This window comes from Oncorhynchus nerka, linkage group LG21 (genome assembly GCF_034236695.1).
Source record: "Oncorhynchus nerka isolate Pitt River linkage group LG21, Oner_Uvic_2.0, whole genome shotgun sequence".
In the NCBI taxonomy this organism is placed as follows: domain Eukaryota; kingdom Metazoa; phylum Chordata; class Actinopteri; order Salmoniformes; family Salmonidae; genus Oncorhynchus; species Oncorhynchus nerka.
This window is the reverse complement of record NC_088416.1, coordinates 5701039-5717648: the sequence shown is the minus strand read 5'-3', so window position 1 is coordinate 5717648 and position 16610 is coordinate 5701039. Positions and strand designations below refer to the sequence as shown.

General features: G+C 45.2%; 1 protein-coding gene across 1 annotated transcript in view; it reads right to left on the bottom strand.

Moving 5' to 3' along the window:
- Nucleotides 1–16610, bottom strand: part of LOC115103711 (ubiquitin carboxyl-terminal hydrolase 43-like) — a 131130-nt gene that overhangs the window by 12377 nt on the left and 102143 nt on the right. The window contains exons 9-11 of the mRNA XM_029624590.2: nt 10285–10388; nt 322–399; nt 56–185 (exon numbers count right to left, since the gene is read on the bottom strand). Coding sequence (XP_029480450.2) covers nt 56–185; nt 322–399; nt 10285–10388 — 312 coding nt within the window. The remainder of the gene's footprint in view (nt 1–55; nt 186–321; nt 400–10284; nt 10389–16610) is intronic.

The following is a 16610-nucleotide window of genomic DNA, read 5'->3' as shown; positions in this document are numbered from 1 at the left end:
CCCAGGGGCAGGTTAAGACCAGTTGCATTGGACAGTATTGTGTATTCCATGTTACCTGTTCCTCTTTGGTGTAGAGCTGAAAGCACTCGTCCAGGGTACAGCTGTGCTGCTGCAGGTGCTGCTGCTGCTGGACTCTCACACTCTCTGAGTCCTTCACCACCTCCTCCTGGATGTTACCAAATAGACTGACACACACACACGTACAGACAAAGAAAGTTGGGGGTATGAGTGTGTGTTTGTGAGAGGGAGAAAGATAAAGACATTGTGAATCCTTCTATACAATAAATAATGAATGTGTGTGTGTGTGTGTCCAGTGCTCACCATTCTTTGATCTTGTGTTCCCACTCAATCACCAGCTTCACGTGGGGAGGTCCTCCCGGGCCACATAACTTCAGCGCTCTGGAAAAAATGATACATAATGAATACACACTATCTTCTGGGTACAATGTCTACCTGAATACCACTGGATACAATATCTACCTGAATACCACTGGATACAATGTCTACCTGACTACCACTGGATACAATGTCTACCTGAATACCACTGGATACAATGTCTACCTGACTACTACTGGATACAATGTCTACCTGACTACTACTGGATACAATGTCTACCTGAATACCACTGGATACAATGTCTACCTGAATACCACTGGATACAATGTCTACCTGAATACCACTGGATACAATGTCTACCTGACTACTACTGGATACAATGTCTACCTGACTACCACTGGATACAATATCTACCAGACTACTACTGGATACAATGTCTACCTGACTACCACTGGATACAATGTCTACCTGAATACCACTGGATACAATGTCTACCTGACTACTACTGGATACAATGTCTACCTGACTACTACTGGATACAATGTCTACCTGAATACCACTGGATACGATGTCTACCTGAATACCACTGGATACAATGTCTACCTGAATACCACTGGATACAATGTCTACCTGACTACTACTGGATACAATGTCTACCTGAATACCACTGGATACAATGTCTACCTGAATACCACTGGATACAATGTCTACCTGAATACCACTGGATACAATGTCTACCTGACTACTACTGGATACAATGTCTACCTGACTACTACTGGATACAATGTCTACCTGAATACCACTGGATACAATGTCTACCTGAATACCACTGGATACAATGTCTACCTGAATACCACTGGATACAATGTCTACCTGACTACTACTGGATACAATGTCTACCTGACTACCACTGGATACAATATCTACCAGACTACTACTGGATACAATGTCTACCTGACTACCACTGGATACAATGTCTACCTGAATACCACTGGATACAATGTCTACCTGACTACTACTGGATACAATGTCTACCTGACTACTACTGGATACAATGTCTACCTGAATACCACTGGATACAATGTCTACCTGAATACCACTGGATACAATGTCTACCTGAATACCACTGGATACAATGTCTACCTGACTACTACTGGATACAATGTCTACCTGACTACCACTGGATACAATGTCTACCAGACTACTACTGGATACAATGTCTACCTGACTACCACTGGGCACAGTGTCTACCTGACTACCACTGGATACAATATCTACCAGACTACCACTGGATACAATGTCTACCAGGCTACCACTGGATACAGTGTCTACCGGACTACCACTGGGTACAATATCTACCAGACTACCACTGGGTACAGTGTCTACCTGACTACCACTGGGTACAATATCTACCTGAATACCACTGGATACAATGTCTACCTGACTACTACTGGATACAATGTCTACCTGACTACCACTGGATACAATGTCTACCAGACTACTACTGGATACAATGTCTACCTGACTACCACTGGGCACAGTGTCTACCTGACTACCACTGGATACAATATCTACCAGACTACCACTGGATACAATGTCTACCAGGCTACCACTGGATACAGTGTCTACCGGACTACCACTGGGTACAATATCTACCAGACTACCACTGGGTACAGTGTCTACCTGACTACCACTGGGTACAGTGTCTACCGGACTACCACTGGGTACAATATCTACCAGACTACCACTGGATACAATATCTACCAGACTACCACTGGGTACAGTGTCTACCTGACTACCACTGGGTACAGTGTCTCCCGGACTACCACTGGGTACAATATCTACCTTACTACCACTGGATACAATATCTACCAGACTACCACTGGGTACAGTGTCTACCGGACTACCACTGGGTACAATATCTACCTTACTACCACTGGGTACAGTGTCTACCGGACTACCACTGGGTACAATATCTACCAGACTACCACTGGATACAATATCTACCAGACTACCACTGGGTACAGTGTTTACCAGACTACCACTGGATACAATATCTACCAGACTACCACTGGGTACAGTGTCTACCTGACTACCACTGGGTACAGTGTTTACCAGACTACCACTGGGTACAGTGTTTACCAGACTACCACTGGGTACAGTGTTTACCAGACTACCACTGGGTACAGTGTTTACCAGACTACCACTGGGTACAGTATTTACCAGACTACCACTGGGTACAGTGTTTACCAGACTACCACTGGGTACAGTGTTTACCAGACTACCACTAGGTACAGTGTTTACCAGACTACCACTGGGTACAGTGTCTACCGGACTACCACTGGGTACAATATCTACCTTACTACCACTGGGTACAGTGTTTACCAGACTACCACTGGGTACAGTGTTTACCTGACTACCACTGGGTACAGTGTTTACCAGACTACCACTGGGTACAGTGTTTACCAGACTACCACTGGGTACAGTGTTTACCAGACTACCACTGGGTACAGTGTTTACCAGACTACCACTGGGTACAGTGTTTACCAGACTACCACTGGGTACAGTGTTTACCAGACTACCACTGGGTACAGTGTTTACCAGACTACCACTGGGTACAGTATTTACCAGACTACCACTGGGTACAGTGTTTACCAGACTACCACTGGGTACAGTGTTTACCAGACTACCACTAGGTACAGTGTTTACCAGACTACCACTGGGTACAGTGTCTACCGGACTACCACTGGGTACAATATCTACCTTACTACCACTGGGTACAGTGTTTACCAGACTACCACTGGGTACAGTGTTTACCTGACTACCACTGGGTACAGTGTTTACCAGACTACCACTGGGTACAGTGTTTACCAGACTACCACTGGGTACAGTGTTTACCAGACTACCACTGGGTACAGTGTTTACCAGACTACCACTGGGTACAGTGTTTACCAGACTACCACTGGGTACAGTGTTTACCAGACTACCACTGGGTACAGTGTTTACCAGACTACCACTGGGTACAGTGTTTACCAGACTACCTCTGGGTACAGTGTTTACCATACTACCACTGGATACAGTGTTTACCAGACTACAACTGGGATAGAGCGAGCCTTAGGTATCCCATACAGTCATTTCTTTCAATTAGACAAAGGTTTGAGTCTCACTAATGTTTTAAAATGCCATTACGATGGGAGTTGAATTATATGTGGTATTAAACTGCATTTATTGAAGTCCATCTGTAAATGACACTGTAATACACATCAGTATTCTGCAGCATGATACTTTTGTATCAGTTTGTAGGCACAGTCGTCAAGCCTTCGGAATCCAAAAGTGTCAGATATTGTTTTGAGATGCCATCAAGTCCCTGCTAACCTTTCCCTGTTAGTTATGGTGTATGTGTGGTTGTGTGTTTGTGTGGATGCAAACAAACATCAGTATTCTAAGTCAAGCCATTGTTTACCTGAGACTTCCATCATGGTAAAATGCTCCTGACTCAAACGTACAGGTAGTCTTTGTAAGTGAGTCTGATTGATGATAAGAAGTGCTGACAGAGTGAAATACAATGGGCACCGGTTCGTGGGCACAGTGAGAAGCTCTGAAATGCACCACTAGGTGTCAGGCTTCCATAAGGTATTGACGCCAAGAGCAAAATCAAACCACCTTGATCACAGTGTTGATTACTAAAACAGCACGAAATGAAAGTGACTGAAAATAAATAGATTTAATGAAAGAGACTGCTCTCTGTTGGAACTGTAAACGGAGTGCTTTTTGACTTTTCTTTGTGACTTTCAACTGCTGCCGAGCAGCTGCCACAATAGACACGATACTGTCGTGTGACAAGGATCATTCGTCTCCCTTTTGGTCTCACTGACACAAAGGGGTGCTATAGAAGGCAACCTTCAACGTCTCTCTCTTCAACAATCCCTCTCCAGGAAACAGGGAGTTCTGAGGTAGAAACACAGACGGAGAAATCCATCCGGGGAATCAACTTAGTGTCTGAAGCACTGCTGTCAGGAAAACAGTTGTGAGAGGATTCATTTGGTGTGTTTGTTTGTGTCCTTGAAAGTGTACGTTGTAAAGGTAAGTTAGTCCTCGGTTGTGTGACGGTGCTGCTGTCTGCCTTGGACTCAACCGAAGGTCACAGTCCCAGACAGACAGACAGTGATGAGTGATGAATACACACTGAGATAGATCTAACACTTCCTCTACCAGCAGGACACTGGGACATAAAGGACACTGCTTCAATAGTGGATGTCGTCTGACTTCGCTCTCTCTCTCTGTGTGTGTGTGTGTATGTGTGTGTGTTCATGGACCAGGGAGATCGCTTTAGTTTGAAGTCAAAGGAGAGACATCCATCCAGGTCCCAAGAACGTGAATAGAATTGCCTTCAAAAACCATCCACTAGGGGGAACGGTGAGTGCTACTACTTTTAAGTAGGCTGTTGGCTTGCTATAGGGCATTGTGGACAGGGATGGTGGATGGGTGTAAAAGTTGAGCTCAACTCAAAACTCAAAACTATGTTTAGATGCAACGCTGAGGGTTGCATCTAAACATAGTTTTTTAAGCTTTTCCTAAACTTGAACTCTTAACTTTACTGAGAAGTGACACCCCCAGCCCGACGCAAGTGTTTGTAATTTAATTTATGGGGAGTTAGGTAACAGTGTTTCACCTTAAAACATCAAAAACCAACGTTTACCATGACTTCACACATAGACGTTTGGAAAAACATGGACAAACCTCAAATTTCAAAGTGAAACTGATAACTTGTTAGCATGGATTGGTGTGTGTACACATACTGTATGAGCAAAAATAGCTGAATCTGTAAAGGATGTGTTGTGTGTGTGTGTGTGTGTGTGCGTGCATGCAATCATGTCTGGATGCATGTGTATTGTGTTCATCAATATTACCTCAGAATTAACAGCCAGCTTCCCTCCACAGACGACCGCGGCCCCATTAATTCCTTTCACGTTCACACATTATTCCAACCCGCCTTCAAATCCACGCAGAAACAATTGCAATTAAGGAAGAGAGGCTGCTTGTCAAAATGAATCTGACTGTGTAATTCAGAGTTGAAAAGTCTGCCACGGTCTGAACCCAACGTTTTAAATGCCTGCTTATGACTTTACTAACTGGGGGGCAAAGAGCAGGCACTTAGGCACTATAGCAGAGCTGCTTATAGGATTTGTTTTTGTCTCTCTGTCATGGAAGAGATTAAAAAAGAGTTACAGAGATGAGGAGAGAGAGTATGATGTCACTGTTATTCTTTTGACTGGATAAAAATGCTAATCCTACAAAAGGAAATCAAGGAAGATAACCTCGTCCCCCCTTGATTGTATCTTCAGTACAGGATGACCGTGTCAAGAGGCACTGATGTCAACATTCTTTACATTGGATCTTTGTCATATGTACTCTGACTTGGAATTCAAATCAAATGTATTTATATAGCCCTTCTTACATCAGCTGATATCTCAAAGTGCTGTACAGAAACCCAGCCTAAAACCCCAAACAGCAAGCAATGCAGGTGTAGAAGCACCCCATTCAGCCTCAATACACTCAGACCAACAATGCACTCTGATTCAAAGCACTATTGGGGTTCCAATTGCTCTTTCATCCACATGTATACTTGTCACACACACGCTCCTTGAAAAGCCATGCCTGTGTCTCATCCCCTGTCCGTCACACGCCATTCTAATTCCCTTGAGAACAGTCCTACTTCTCAAACCTCCCCCTCCTCTTCACCTTTCCTTTCCCTGCCGATCAATACCACTTCATTTTAGAATACCAGACCTCCTGATACCCTGAAGGAGCGGTTGAAATTAGCACCAGGGGAAAGAGCGAGAGAGAGAGAGAGACGTACACATGCATGCACACACTCCCAGAGAGGGTGGTGGGTGGTAGGAAGCCTGTCGAGCCCTTTCTCAGTGCCCTTGACCTTTCCTTGTGCCCTTTTCCAGTTCCAAAGGGCCTCATCTCTGACCTTCAGAGGATCACTCATTCATGGGAGAGCGAAGCTCAGAACCCTTGAAGAGTGGCTGATGATAATACCATGTCCCCCTGCTGTACAGAGCTGTCCACCTACTCAGTCCTCAGCCAACCAGCTACTTGTCAGTCAGCTGCTATTCCCTCTGACACTCTCTCTCCTCCTGTCTGTATACTTGATCTGAGGAGAAAGTCTCCTGTCTCCCGGTCTGTCTGTGTTTGTGGCTCACCTTCCCCTCTGCCTCTAGCAGAATACCTACCTGACCATACAAATCCCCAATGTGGTTCTTTCCTAAAGACTCCTACTCTTTAATCGAATCTTGTTCATACCTGAAATTGTTGCCTCAGGCTATGTACTGTTTCTGAGGAACATCATGTTCGACATTGGCCAGGGAACATTTGATGAAATAACTTCCATATGACATGTTTGTAAAGCCAACGCTGTATAGAGGTCCATACCCCAAGTCTCCTTGCATGCTCGTTTATGAAAAATGAGTTGGTGCAATTACATTGTAAGAGGAATACAGGCTCCTCTCTAGCTTTAGGGAAGAACACAATTGAAATAGTAACGGTACCATGTTTTCGTTTATAACCGCATCGTAATTCAAGGACCTTGGGAACTGAATGGCCATGATCTTGAGTGAGATGAATTGCCAGAGCAAAGGATAACGGATAGTCAGATAGGATACCACTTGTTCATTCTGGTCAATTCAGTATACTGAAGGGACAACTCAAAGATGATCCAGATCGAGACGGTTTTCTGATCAATCTATGTATCTCTGTATATAACGGATATGCGGTTTAACATTCCATGACACATCTTCTCTTGCAAACGCTGATGAGAGAGGGTCACACAGACAAGCCCTCTTCCCCGAACTCACCCACCCTGAGACAAGTTTACTTTTACCGAGCGTCTGACCCCATGTCCCACCTCCTCAACAGAACTACTCCACTATACCGTCACATCACAACAACAGCACAGCTTTAGATGGAGCTCCCTGTGGCTCCTACGACAGCTGAACCCGCTCTACAGGAGGGAGAATAAAGGCTTTTGTCTTATCTTCACTGCAACTTGATTCCTCTACCTTTGGCTTCTCAAAGACACTGCTTGCACAGAATAGGCAAGTGTTCAGAGACACCATGATTTACCATTTTATGTCTGACAGTGGCAGTTCAGTAGACTGGAAAAGCTACTCAATGACAGGCATTTTAGTGGGCTTTATGTACGAACAGTACCTTAGTTCAGGTATTTTAGACTGACTGACTGACAGAGAGAGAGAGAGAGAGATACAGAGAGAGAGAGAGATACAGAGAGAGAGATACAGAGTGTGAGAAAGAGAGAGATACAGAGTGAGAGAGAGATACAGAGAGAGAGAGAGAGAGAGAGAGATACAGAGTGTGAGAAAGAGAGAGATACAGAGTGAGAGAGAGATACAGAGAGAGAGAGAGAGAGAGATACAGAGTGTGTGAGAGAGAGATGTATGGGTAAACCACTTCTCCAATCTTTTTGGCTCTATAACAAAGAATAAAGAGCAAAAACATATACATGATCAAATACAGATCTTAGAATCAACTATTAAAGACTACCAGAACCCACTGGATTCTCCAATTACATTGAATGAGTTACAGGACAAAATAAAAACCCTCCAACCCAAAAAGGCCTGTGGTGTTGATGGTATCCTCAATGAAATGATCAAATATACAGACAACAAATTCCAATTGGCTATACTAAAACTCTTTAACATCATCCTTAGCTCTGGCATCTTCCCCAATATTTGGAACCAAGGACTGATCACCCCAATCCACAAAAGTGGAGACAAATTTGACCCCAATAACTACCGTGGAATATGCGTCAACAGTAACCTTGGGAAAATCCTCTGCATTATCATTAACAGCAGACTCGTACACTTCCTCAATGAAAACAATGTACTGAGCAAATGTCAAATTGGCTTTTTACCAAATTACCGTACAACAGACCATGTAGTCACCCTGCACACCCTAATTGACAACCAAACAAACCAAAACAAAGGCAAAGTCTTCTCATGCTTTGTTGATTTCAAAAAAGCCTTCGACTCAATTTGGCATGAGGGTCTGCTATACAAACTGATGGAAAGTGGTGTTGGGGGTAAAACATACAACATTATAAAATCCATGTACACAAACAACAAGTGTGCGGTTAAAATTGGCAAAAAACACACACATTTCTTCACACAGGGTCGTGGGGTTAGACAGGGATGCAGCTTAAGCCCCACCCTCTTCAACATATATATCAACGAATTGGCGCGGGCACTAGAAAAGTCTGCAGCACCCGGCCTCACCCTACTAGAATCCGAAGTCAAATGTCTGCTGTTTGCTGATGATCTGGTGCTTCTGTCACCAACCAAGGAGGGCCTACAGCAGCACCTAGATCTTATGCACAGATTCTGTCAGACCTGGGCCCTGACAGTAAATCTCAGTAAGACCAAAATAATGGTGTTCCAAAAAAGGTCCAGTCACCAGGACCACAAATACAAATTCCATCTAGCCACTGTTGCCCTAGAGCACACAAAAAAACTATACATACCTTGGCCTAAACATCAGCGCCACAGGTAACTTCCACAAAGCTGTGAACGATCTGAGAGACAAGGCAAGAAGGGCATTCTATGCCATCAAAAGGAACATAAATTTCAACATAGCAATTAGGATTTCGCTAAAAATACTTGAATCAGTCATAGAGCCCATTGCCCTTTATGGTTGTGAGGTCTGGGGTCCGCTCACCAACCAAGACTTCACAAAATGGGACAAACACCAAATTGAGACTCTGCACGCAGAATTCTGCAAAAATATCCTCCGTGTACAACGTAGAACACCAAATAATGCATGCAGAGCAGAATTAGGCCGATACCCACTAATTATCAAAATCCAGAAAAGAGCCGTTAAATTCTATAACCACCTAAAAAGAAGCGATTCCCAATCCTTCCACAACAAAGCCATCACCTACAGAGAGATGAACCTGGAGAAGAGTCCCCTAAGCAAGCTGGTCCTGGGGCTCTGTTCACAAACACAAACACACCCTACAGAGCCCCAGGACAGCAGCACAATTAGACCCAACCAAATCATGAGAAAACAAAAAGATAATTACTCGACACATTGGAAAGAATTAACAAAAAAACAGAGCAAACTAGAATGCTATTTGGCCCTACACAGAGAGTACACAGCGGCAGAATACCTGACCACTGTGACTGACCCAAAATTAAGGAAAGCTGACTATGTACAGACTCAGTGAGCCTTGCTATTGAGAAAGGCCGCCGTAGGCAGACATGGCTCTCAAGAGAAAACAGGCTACGTGCTCACTGCCCACAAAATGAGGTGGAAACTGAGCTGCACTTCCTAACCTCCTGCCCAATGTATGACCATATTAGAGAGACATATTTCCCTCAGATTACACAGATCCACAAAGAATTCGAAAACAAATCCAATTTTGAAAAACTCCCATATCTACTGGGTGAAATTCCACAGTGTGCCATCACAGCAGCAAGATTTGTGACCTGTTGCCACGAGAATAGGGCAACCAGTGAAGAACACACACCATTGTAAATACAACCCATATCTATGCTTATTTATTTGATCTTGTGTCCTTTACCATTTGTACATTGTTAAAACACTGTATAGATATATAATATGACATTTGTAATGTCTTTATTGGTTTGAAACTTCTGTATGTGTGATGTTTACTGTTAATTTTTATTGTTTATTTCACTTTATATATTCACTTTATATATTATCTACCTCACTTGCTTTGGCAATGTTAACACATGTTTCCCATGCCAATAAAGCCCTTGAATTGAATTGAATTGAATTGAGAGAGAGATACAGAGTGTGTGTGAGAGAGAGAGATACAGAGTGAGAGAAAGAGAGTGTGAGTACGAGAGAGTGAGACAGAAAGAGCGAGAGAGAGTTGGATAATGCAGGTGCTGGTGGTCTTACCTGTCCACGGCAGGGTGGAAGAGAGGGCGTCCATCTTGTGGGGACAGGTAGCTGTAGGAGGCAGATCCTCCCACCACTCTGACCTTGAACAGCGACCCTGCATTCTGCAGGGAAACACAGACATTCAACGGGATAAGTGAGACACGGGATAAGACGAGAAGAGGTAAGATAAGACGCCATGAGATAAGACGAGACGAGGCAAGACGACACGAGACGAGATATCGTACATTTGCAGTGAAACTTGCTATGCATCTGAAAGCTGCCTGGTCACCACAACAGTGGTGGTCGAAAATGTTCAAACTGCTTCTATCGTACCAGTGCATTGTAATACTGTAAGAACACTGCGGGACCAAGCAGTACGGTATCTTTCTTTGGCTAAAATAAAAATGTATCACAAACGGACATAGGTTCCACGCATAACAACAGGTTTGTTAGCGGTGTCTCTAAGCTCCACAGCTCCACCCTTGACTGAACAAGGTGCATTAGGGGATGAATTAGACAAGAGGGGCTAAGTTATTAGAAGGTAGAGAGGAGAATCACGTCGCAAATTAAACCTAATGGTCTCATTTGGAATGAATGCCACTGGAGAATAGAGCCGCAGCCAAGCATACAGAGAAATAAATGAGTAACCCTGCGTCCCAAACGGCAACCTATTCCCTACACAGTGCACTACTAGAGCCATAGGGCTCTGGTCAAAAGTAGTGCACTGTGTAGGGAATAGGGTGACATTTGGGATGCATCCTAGTTAATAAGACCGTGACCACCAAATGAAAACGGCAAAGAAGTATTTTGTTTGGGGGAGTGGACCATACATATGCGGGTGTGGGTTTATCTTTTGTAAGACCATAATGAACAACTCTGCGTTGATGAGCAATTAAGCTGAGTTTATAAGTGAGTTTGGGGAAGTTTGAGGGAAGTTTGGAACTCGAGGGAACTTCTTTGGATGAGGGAGAGTGGAGTGAAAGTGAGTGGAGGAGGTGTGTGTGTGTGTGTGTGTTTGTGTGCATGTTGAAGAATAGATAAACACCTGTTTATTTAATGCCTGTGAAGATTTCCTGTCATACCACTGTCTTTCTGGAGGATATCTGTAATACGTTTAATCTGTCTGGATTAGGGACAAATCAAGTGGGATTAAATATTAAACCGACAAAGCCTTGAGGAGAGAAAATCCTTATCTTCCTTTTCAGCAAATGTTTGTGTATTTGTTGGGTACAGACACAAATGATCAAAAAACACAGTTCGCGAGAACAACAAACTGTATGGTGCAGAAAATACACCAAGCCTGGATAAAATCACAGGCTGTGTCTAAAATGGCACCCTATTCCCTATATAGTGCACTACTTCTATATAGTGCACAACACGCATATCTTTTTCAAAGAGACACATCCTCTCTGAGCCTCAAAGTAATATGTCTTGTACATTATTATCTGTCTTGTAGATTTGATCTAACAGTTATCAGCATACTGCAATCAAATCGGATTTGTCACATGCGCCCGAATACAACAGGTGTAGACCATACAGTGAAATGCTTACTTACAAGCCCCTAACCAACAATGCAATTTCCCCCAAAAATATGAATAAGAAATAAAAGTAACAAGTAATTAAAGAGCAGCAGTAAAATAACTATAGCGAGGGGGGGTATACAGGGGAGTCAATGTGCGGGGGCACCGGATAGTCGAGGTAATATGTACATGTAAGTAGTTATTAAAGTGACGATGCATAGATAATAACAGAAAGTAGGGGGGGGGCAATGCAAATAGTCTGGGTAGCCATTTGACATGATGTTCAGGAGTCTTATGGCTTGGGGGTAGAAGATGTTTAGAAGCCTCTTGGACCTAGACTTGGCGCTCTGGTATCACTTGCCTTGCGGTAGCAGAGAGAACAGTCTATGACTAGGCCTTCCTCTGACAACGCCTGGTATAGAGGTCCTGGATGGCAGGAAGCTTGGCCTTAGTGATGTACTGGCCGTACGCACTACCGTCTGTAGTGCCTTGCGGTCGGAGGCCGAGCAGTTGCCATACCAGGCAGTGATGCAACCTCTCGATGGTGCAGCTGTAGAACATTTTGAAGATCTGAGGACCCATGCCAAATATTTTCAGTCTCCTGAGGGGGAATAGGTTTTGTCGTGCCCTCTTCACGACTGTCTTGGTGTGCTTGGACCATGTTAGTTTGTTGGTGATGTGGACACCAAGGAACTTGAAGCTCTCAACCTGCTCCACTACACCCCCTTCGATGAGAAAGAGGACTGAGTACGCCCCCATTTTCGTGTATTCCACAATCATCTCCCTTTGTCTGAAGTTGACACAATGCTGGAATGACTCATATGTAGGTGGGTACTAAAGCTTTTATGTAGTGTGGGATCTAACGAGTGCAAGATCTGACCTCTACAACACATGGTGTGGCGAGGAACTTACCAAACCATAACAGACACTTCTCCTCGCATGTTCTCATTTCACTGGTCTATTGCCTGTAAATTACGAATCTGTAAAGCAATCTCTTCCTTCCTCTTCCCTGCTAGAGGACAGTTTTGGTGGTGATACAGGGTTGTATATAGTGCTCAAAACATCACTTGTTACAGTGCCTTCAGAAAGTATTCACACACCTTTCATTTTTTCCAAATGTCGTTGTGTTACAGCCTGAATTTAAAATTGATTAAATTGAGATGGTTTGTTATTGATCTAAAAACAATACCCCATAACGTCAACGTGGAATTTTGGTTGTAGAAAATTGTATATATATTTATAAAAAACTAAAGCTGAAATGTCTTGAGTCAATAAGTATTAAACCCCCTTGTTATAGCAAGCCTAAATAAGTTCAGGAGTAAAAACGTGCATAACAAATCACATAATAAGTTGCATAAATTAAAAATTAACATGATTAAATAGACAATTACACACAATAATCCATAACGTCAGAGTGTAATTATTTTGGGGGCAAATCCAACACAACACATATTTTATAGTGTTGGCTGCATTATGTTATGGGTATGCTTGTAATCTTTAAGGACTGGGGAGTTTTTCTGAATAAAAATAAATGGAATGGAGCTAAGCACAGGCAAAATCCCAGAGGAAAACCTGGTTTAGTCTGCTTTTCACCAGATACTGGGAGATTAATTCCCCTTTCAGAAGGACAATAACCTAAAACACAAGGCCCAATCTATACTGGAGTTGCTTACCAAGAAGACAGTGAATGTTCCCGAGTGGCCAAGTTACAGTTTTGACTTAAATATCCTTGAAAATCTATGGCAAGACCTGAAAATGGCTGTCTGGGAATGATCAGCAACCAATTTGACAGAGCTTGAACAATTTTGAAAAGAATAATGTACAACTGTTGTACAATTTTGAAAAGAACAATGGACAAATGTTGTACAATCCAGGTGTGGAAAGCTTTTAGATTCACAGCTGTAATTTCTGCCAAAGGTGCTTCTACAAAGTATTGACTCAGGGGTCTGACAATTTATGTAAATTATATATTTCTGTATTTTATTTTCAATACAACATTTTTTTTCATTATGGGGTATAGTCTGTAGATCAATTTAAATCATTTTGAATTCAGGCTGTAATACAACAATATGTGTCAAGGGGCATGAATACTTTCTGAAAGCACTGTATGTTGTTGAGAAACCTACAGGCGGCTGCATAACATTTTATGAATTTCCTCTACCACAAAACAAATATGAATGACATAAGAAAGCCGGAACAACTACACTTTGAAGTGAAAAATCCCCCAGGGAGTCAAACAAACACCTCAAATACCAAACAATAATTCTGTCCTGAAACTTAACTATGAATTCAGTCTGCATACAGTTTTGCTATGAATGAGAAGTAAAGGGAACCAGACAGTGCAGTTGATGGTCACACAGCTTGACAGAGTTAACTTGACAAGGAGCTTGTTGCCGTGGAGATACAGATCAGTGTGTCAACACTAGGTGTAAAGAAATAGTTCCGTCTCTGTTGAGGTAGGACCTTGTCTGGGGCTTATCAGCCTTAGAACTACCTGAGACTTTGAGCCCAGGGCTGTTTGCTCTGGATAAGGCCTCCTTGTCAAACACTGCACGTCTCCCATAGCGACAGGGCAGCCCGCCTTAGGAGCTGAGGAGAGTTGTGTGTTGTGTGTATAAAAAGGAATGGTCAAGGTGAAGTGAGGGGGTCATTGTGGCAGTGTTGAACTCCCTTGGTCCCCGGCTGGTCGATCTCCAAGGCATTCCTAGTCGATCGCCCACCATTTATGTAAAAAAACAGGGAATATTGCCGCCCCAAAGCCGAGCTGGAGGCAGCGAAAGCAGAGGCGGCATTATGAGGAGCTAGCACGGCAGAGCGGCTGGAAGCCTGAGAGGCACCCCCATAAATGTCTTGGGGAGGGGCACAGGGAGAGTGTGGCAGAGCCAGGAGCCAGACCTGAGCCAACTCCCCCTGTTTACCGTAAGGAGACATGGATGTTATCGGAGCTATCGGCGAAGCTGAGGGCTGAGTCTGAGAGGGTTGAGGAGTTATTGGACAGAATGGAGGAGAGTGAACGGATGGGAGATGAGGAGACACTCGAGGAGGTGTTAATAGAATTGGGGGAGGGTGAAGAGAGAGCAGTTGATTTGGCGTAGTATGCAAGGCATTCGCCCTGAGGTGTGTGTCCCCAGCCCGGTACCACCAGTGCCGGCACCCCGCACCAGGCTGTCTCTCCGTCCCATCAACACAGGTGCTCCCGCCTGTCCGGCGCTACCAGAGTTTCCGCCCCTCAGTCCAGAGGCGCCAGAGCTTCTCTGTCCAGCGCTGCTAGAGTCTCCCGCCTGTCCGGCGTTGCCAGAGCTCCCGCCCCTCAGTCCAGAGGCACCAGCGCTCCTCAGTCCAGAGGCGCCAGAGCCCCTCAGTCCAGAGGCGCCAGAGCTTCTCTGTCCAGCGCGGCCAGAGCCTTCCTCCTCTCCAGCGCAGCCGGAGTCTCCCGCCTGTCCGGCGCTGCCAGAGCTCCCGCCCCTCAGTCCAGATGCGCCAGAGCCCCTCATTCCAGAGGCGCCAGAGCCCCTCATTCCAGAGGCGCCAGAGCTCCTCATTCCAGAGGCGCCAGAGCTCCTCAGTCCAGCACTGCCAGAGCCTTCCTCTCCAGCGTCGCCTGAGCTACCAGTCTGCCCAGCGCCGTCTGAGCTACCCGTCTGCCCAGCGCCGTCTGAGCTACCCGTCTGCCCAGCGCCGTTTGAGCTACCCGTCTGCCCAGCGCCGTCTGAGCTACCCGTCAGTCTGCCCAGCGCCGCCAGTCTGCCCACGGCCGCCAGTCTTCCCAGTGCCGCCAGTCTGCCCAGCGCCGCCAGTCTGCCCAGTGCCGCCAATCTGCCCAGTGGCGCCAGTCTGCCCAGCGGCGCCAGTCTGCCCAGTGCCGCCAGTCTGCCCGGAGCCGCCAGTGCCGCCAGTCTGCCGGAGCCGCCAGTCAGCCAGGAGCCGCCAGGATCAGTTAGATCCGCCAGTCAGCCAGGATCCGCCAGTCAGCCAGGATCCGCCAGAACTGCCAGGATCTGCCAGAACTGCCAGGATCTGCCAGAACTGCCAGTCAGCCAGGATCCGCCAGTCAGCCAGGATCTTCCAGATCCGCCATTCAGCCAGGATCCGCCATTCAGCCAGGATCTGCCAGTCAGCTAGGATCTGCCAGTCAGCCAGGATCTGCCGGAACCGCCAGTCAGCCAGGATCTGCCAGAACCGCCAGTCAGCCAGGATCTGCCGGAACCGCCAGTCAGCCAGGATCTGCCAGAACCGCCAGTCAGCCAGGATCTGCCAGAACCACCAGCCAGCCAGGATCTGCTAGATTCATCAACCTGCCTGAGCTTCCTCTCAGTCCCGAGCTTCCTCTCAGTCCCGAGCGGGGGGGGGTACTGTCACGTTCTGACCATCGTTCGTGTGTGTTTTCCTTGTTTTAGTGTTGGTCAGGACGTGAGTTGGGTGGGCATTCTATGTTGTGTGTCTGGTTTGTCTATTTCTATGTTTAGCCTGATATGGTTCTCAATCAGAGGCAGGTGTTAGTCATTGTCTCTGATTGGGAACCATATTTAGGTAGCCTGTTTTGTGTTGGGTTTTGTGGTTGATTGTTCCTGTCTCTGTGTTTGTTGCACCAGATAGGGCTGTTTCAGTTTTTTTCACATTTCTTGTTTTGTAGATTGTTCATCTTTATTAAAGATGTTTACAAGTAACCACGCTGCGTTTTGGTCCGCCTCTCTTTCCCCAGAAGAAAACCGTTACATCAGCACTGTCAACACTTTGATAAGCCATGAAATGTTCATTCTCCCTACTTCCACTAGCGCTACAACCAGCACTGCAGCTGCAATGAATGAGTAGGAAAGTGTATCT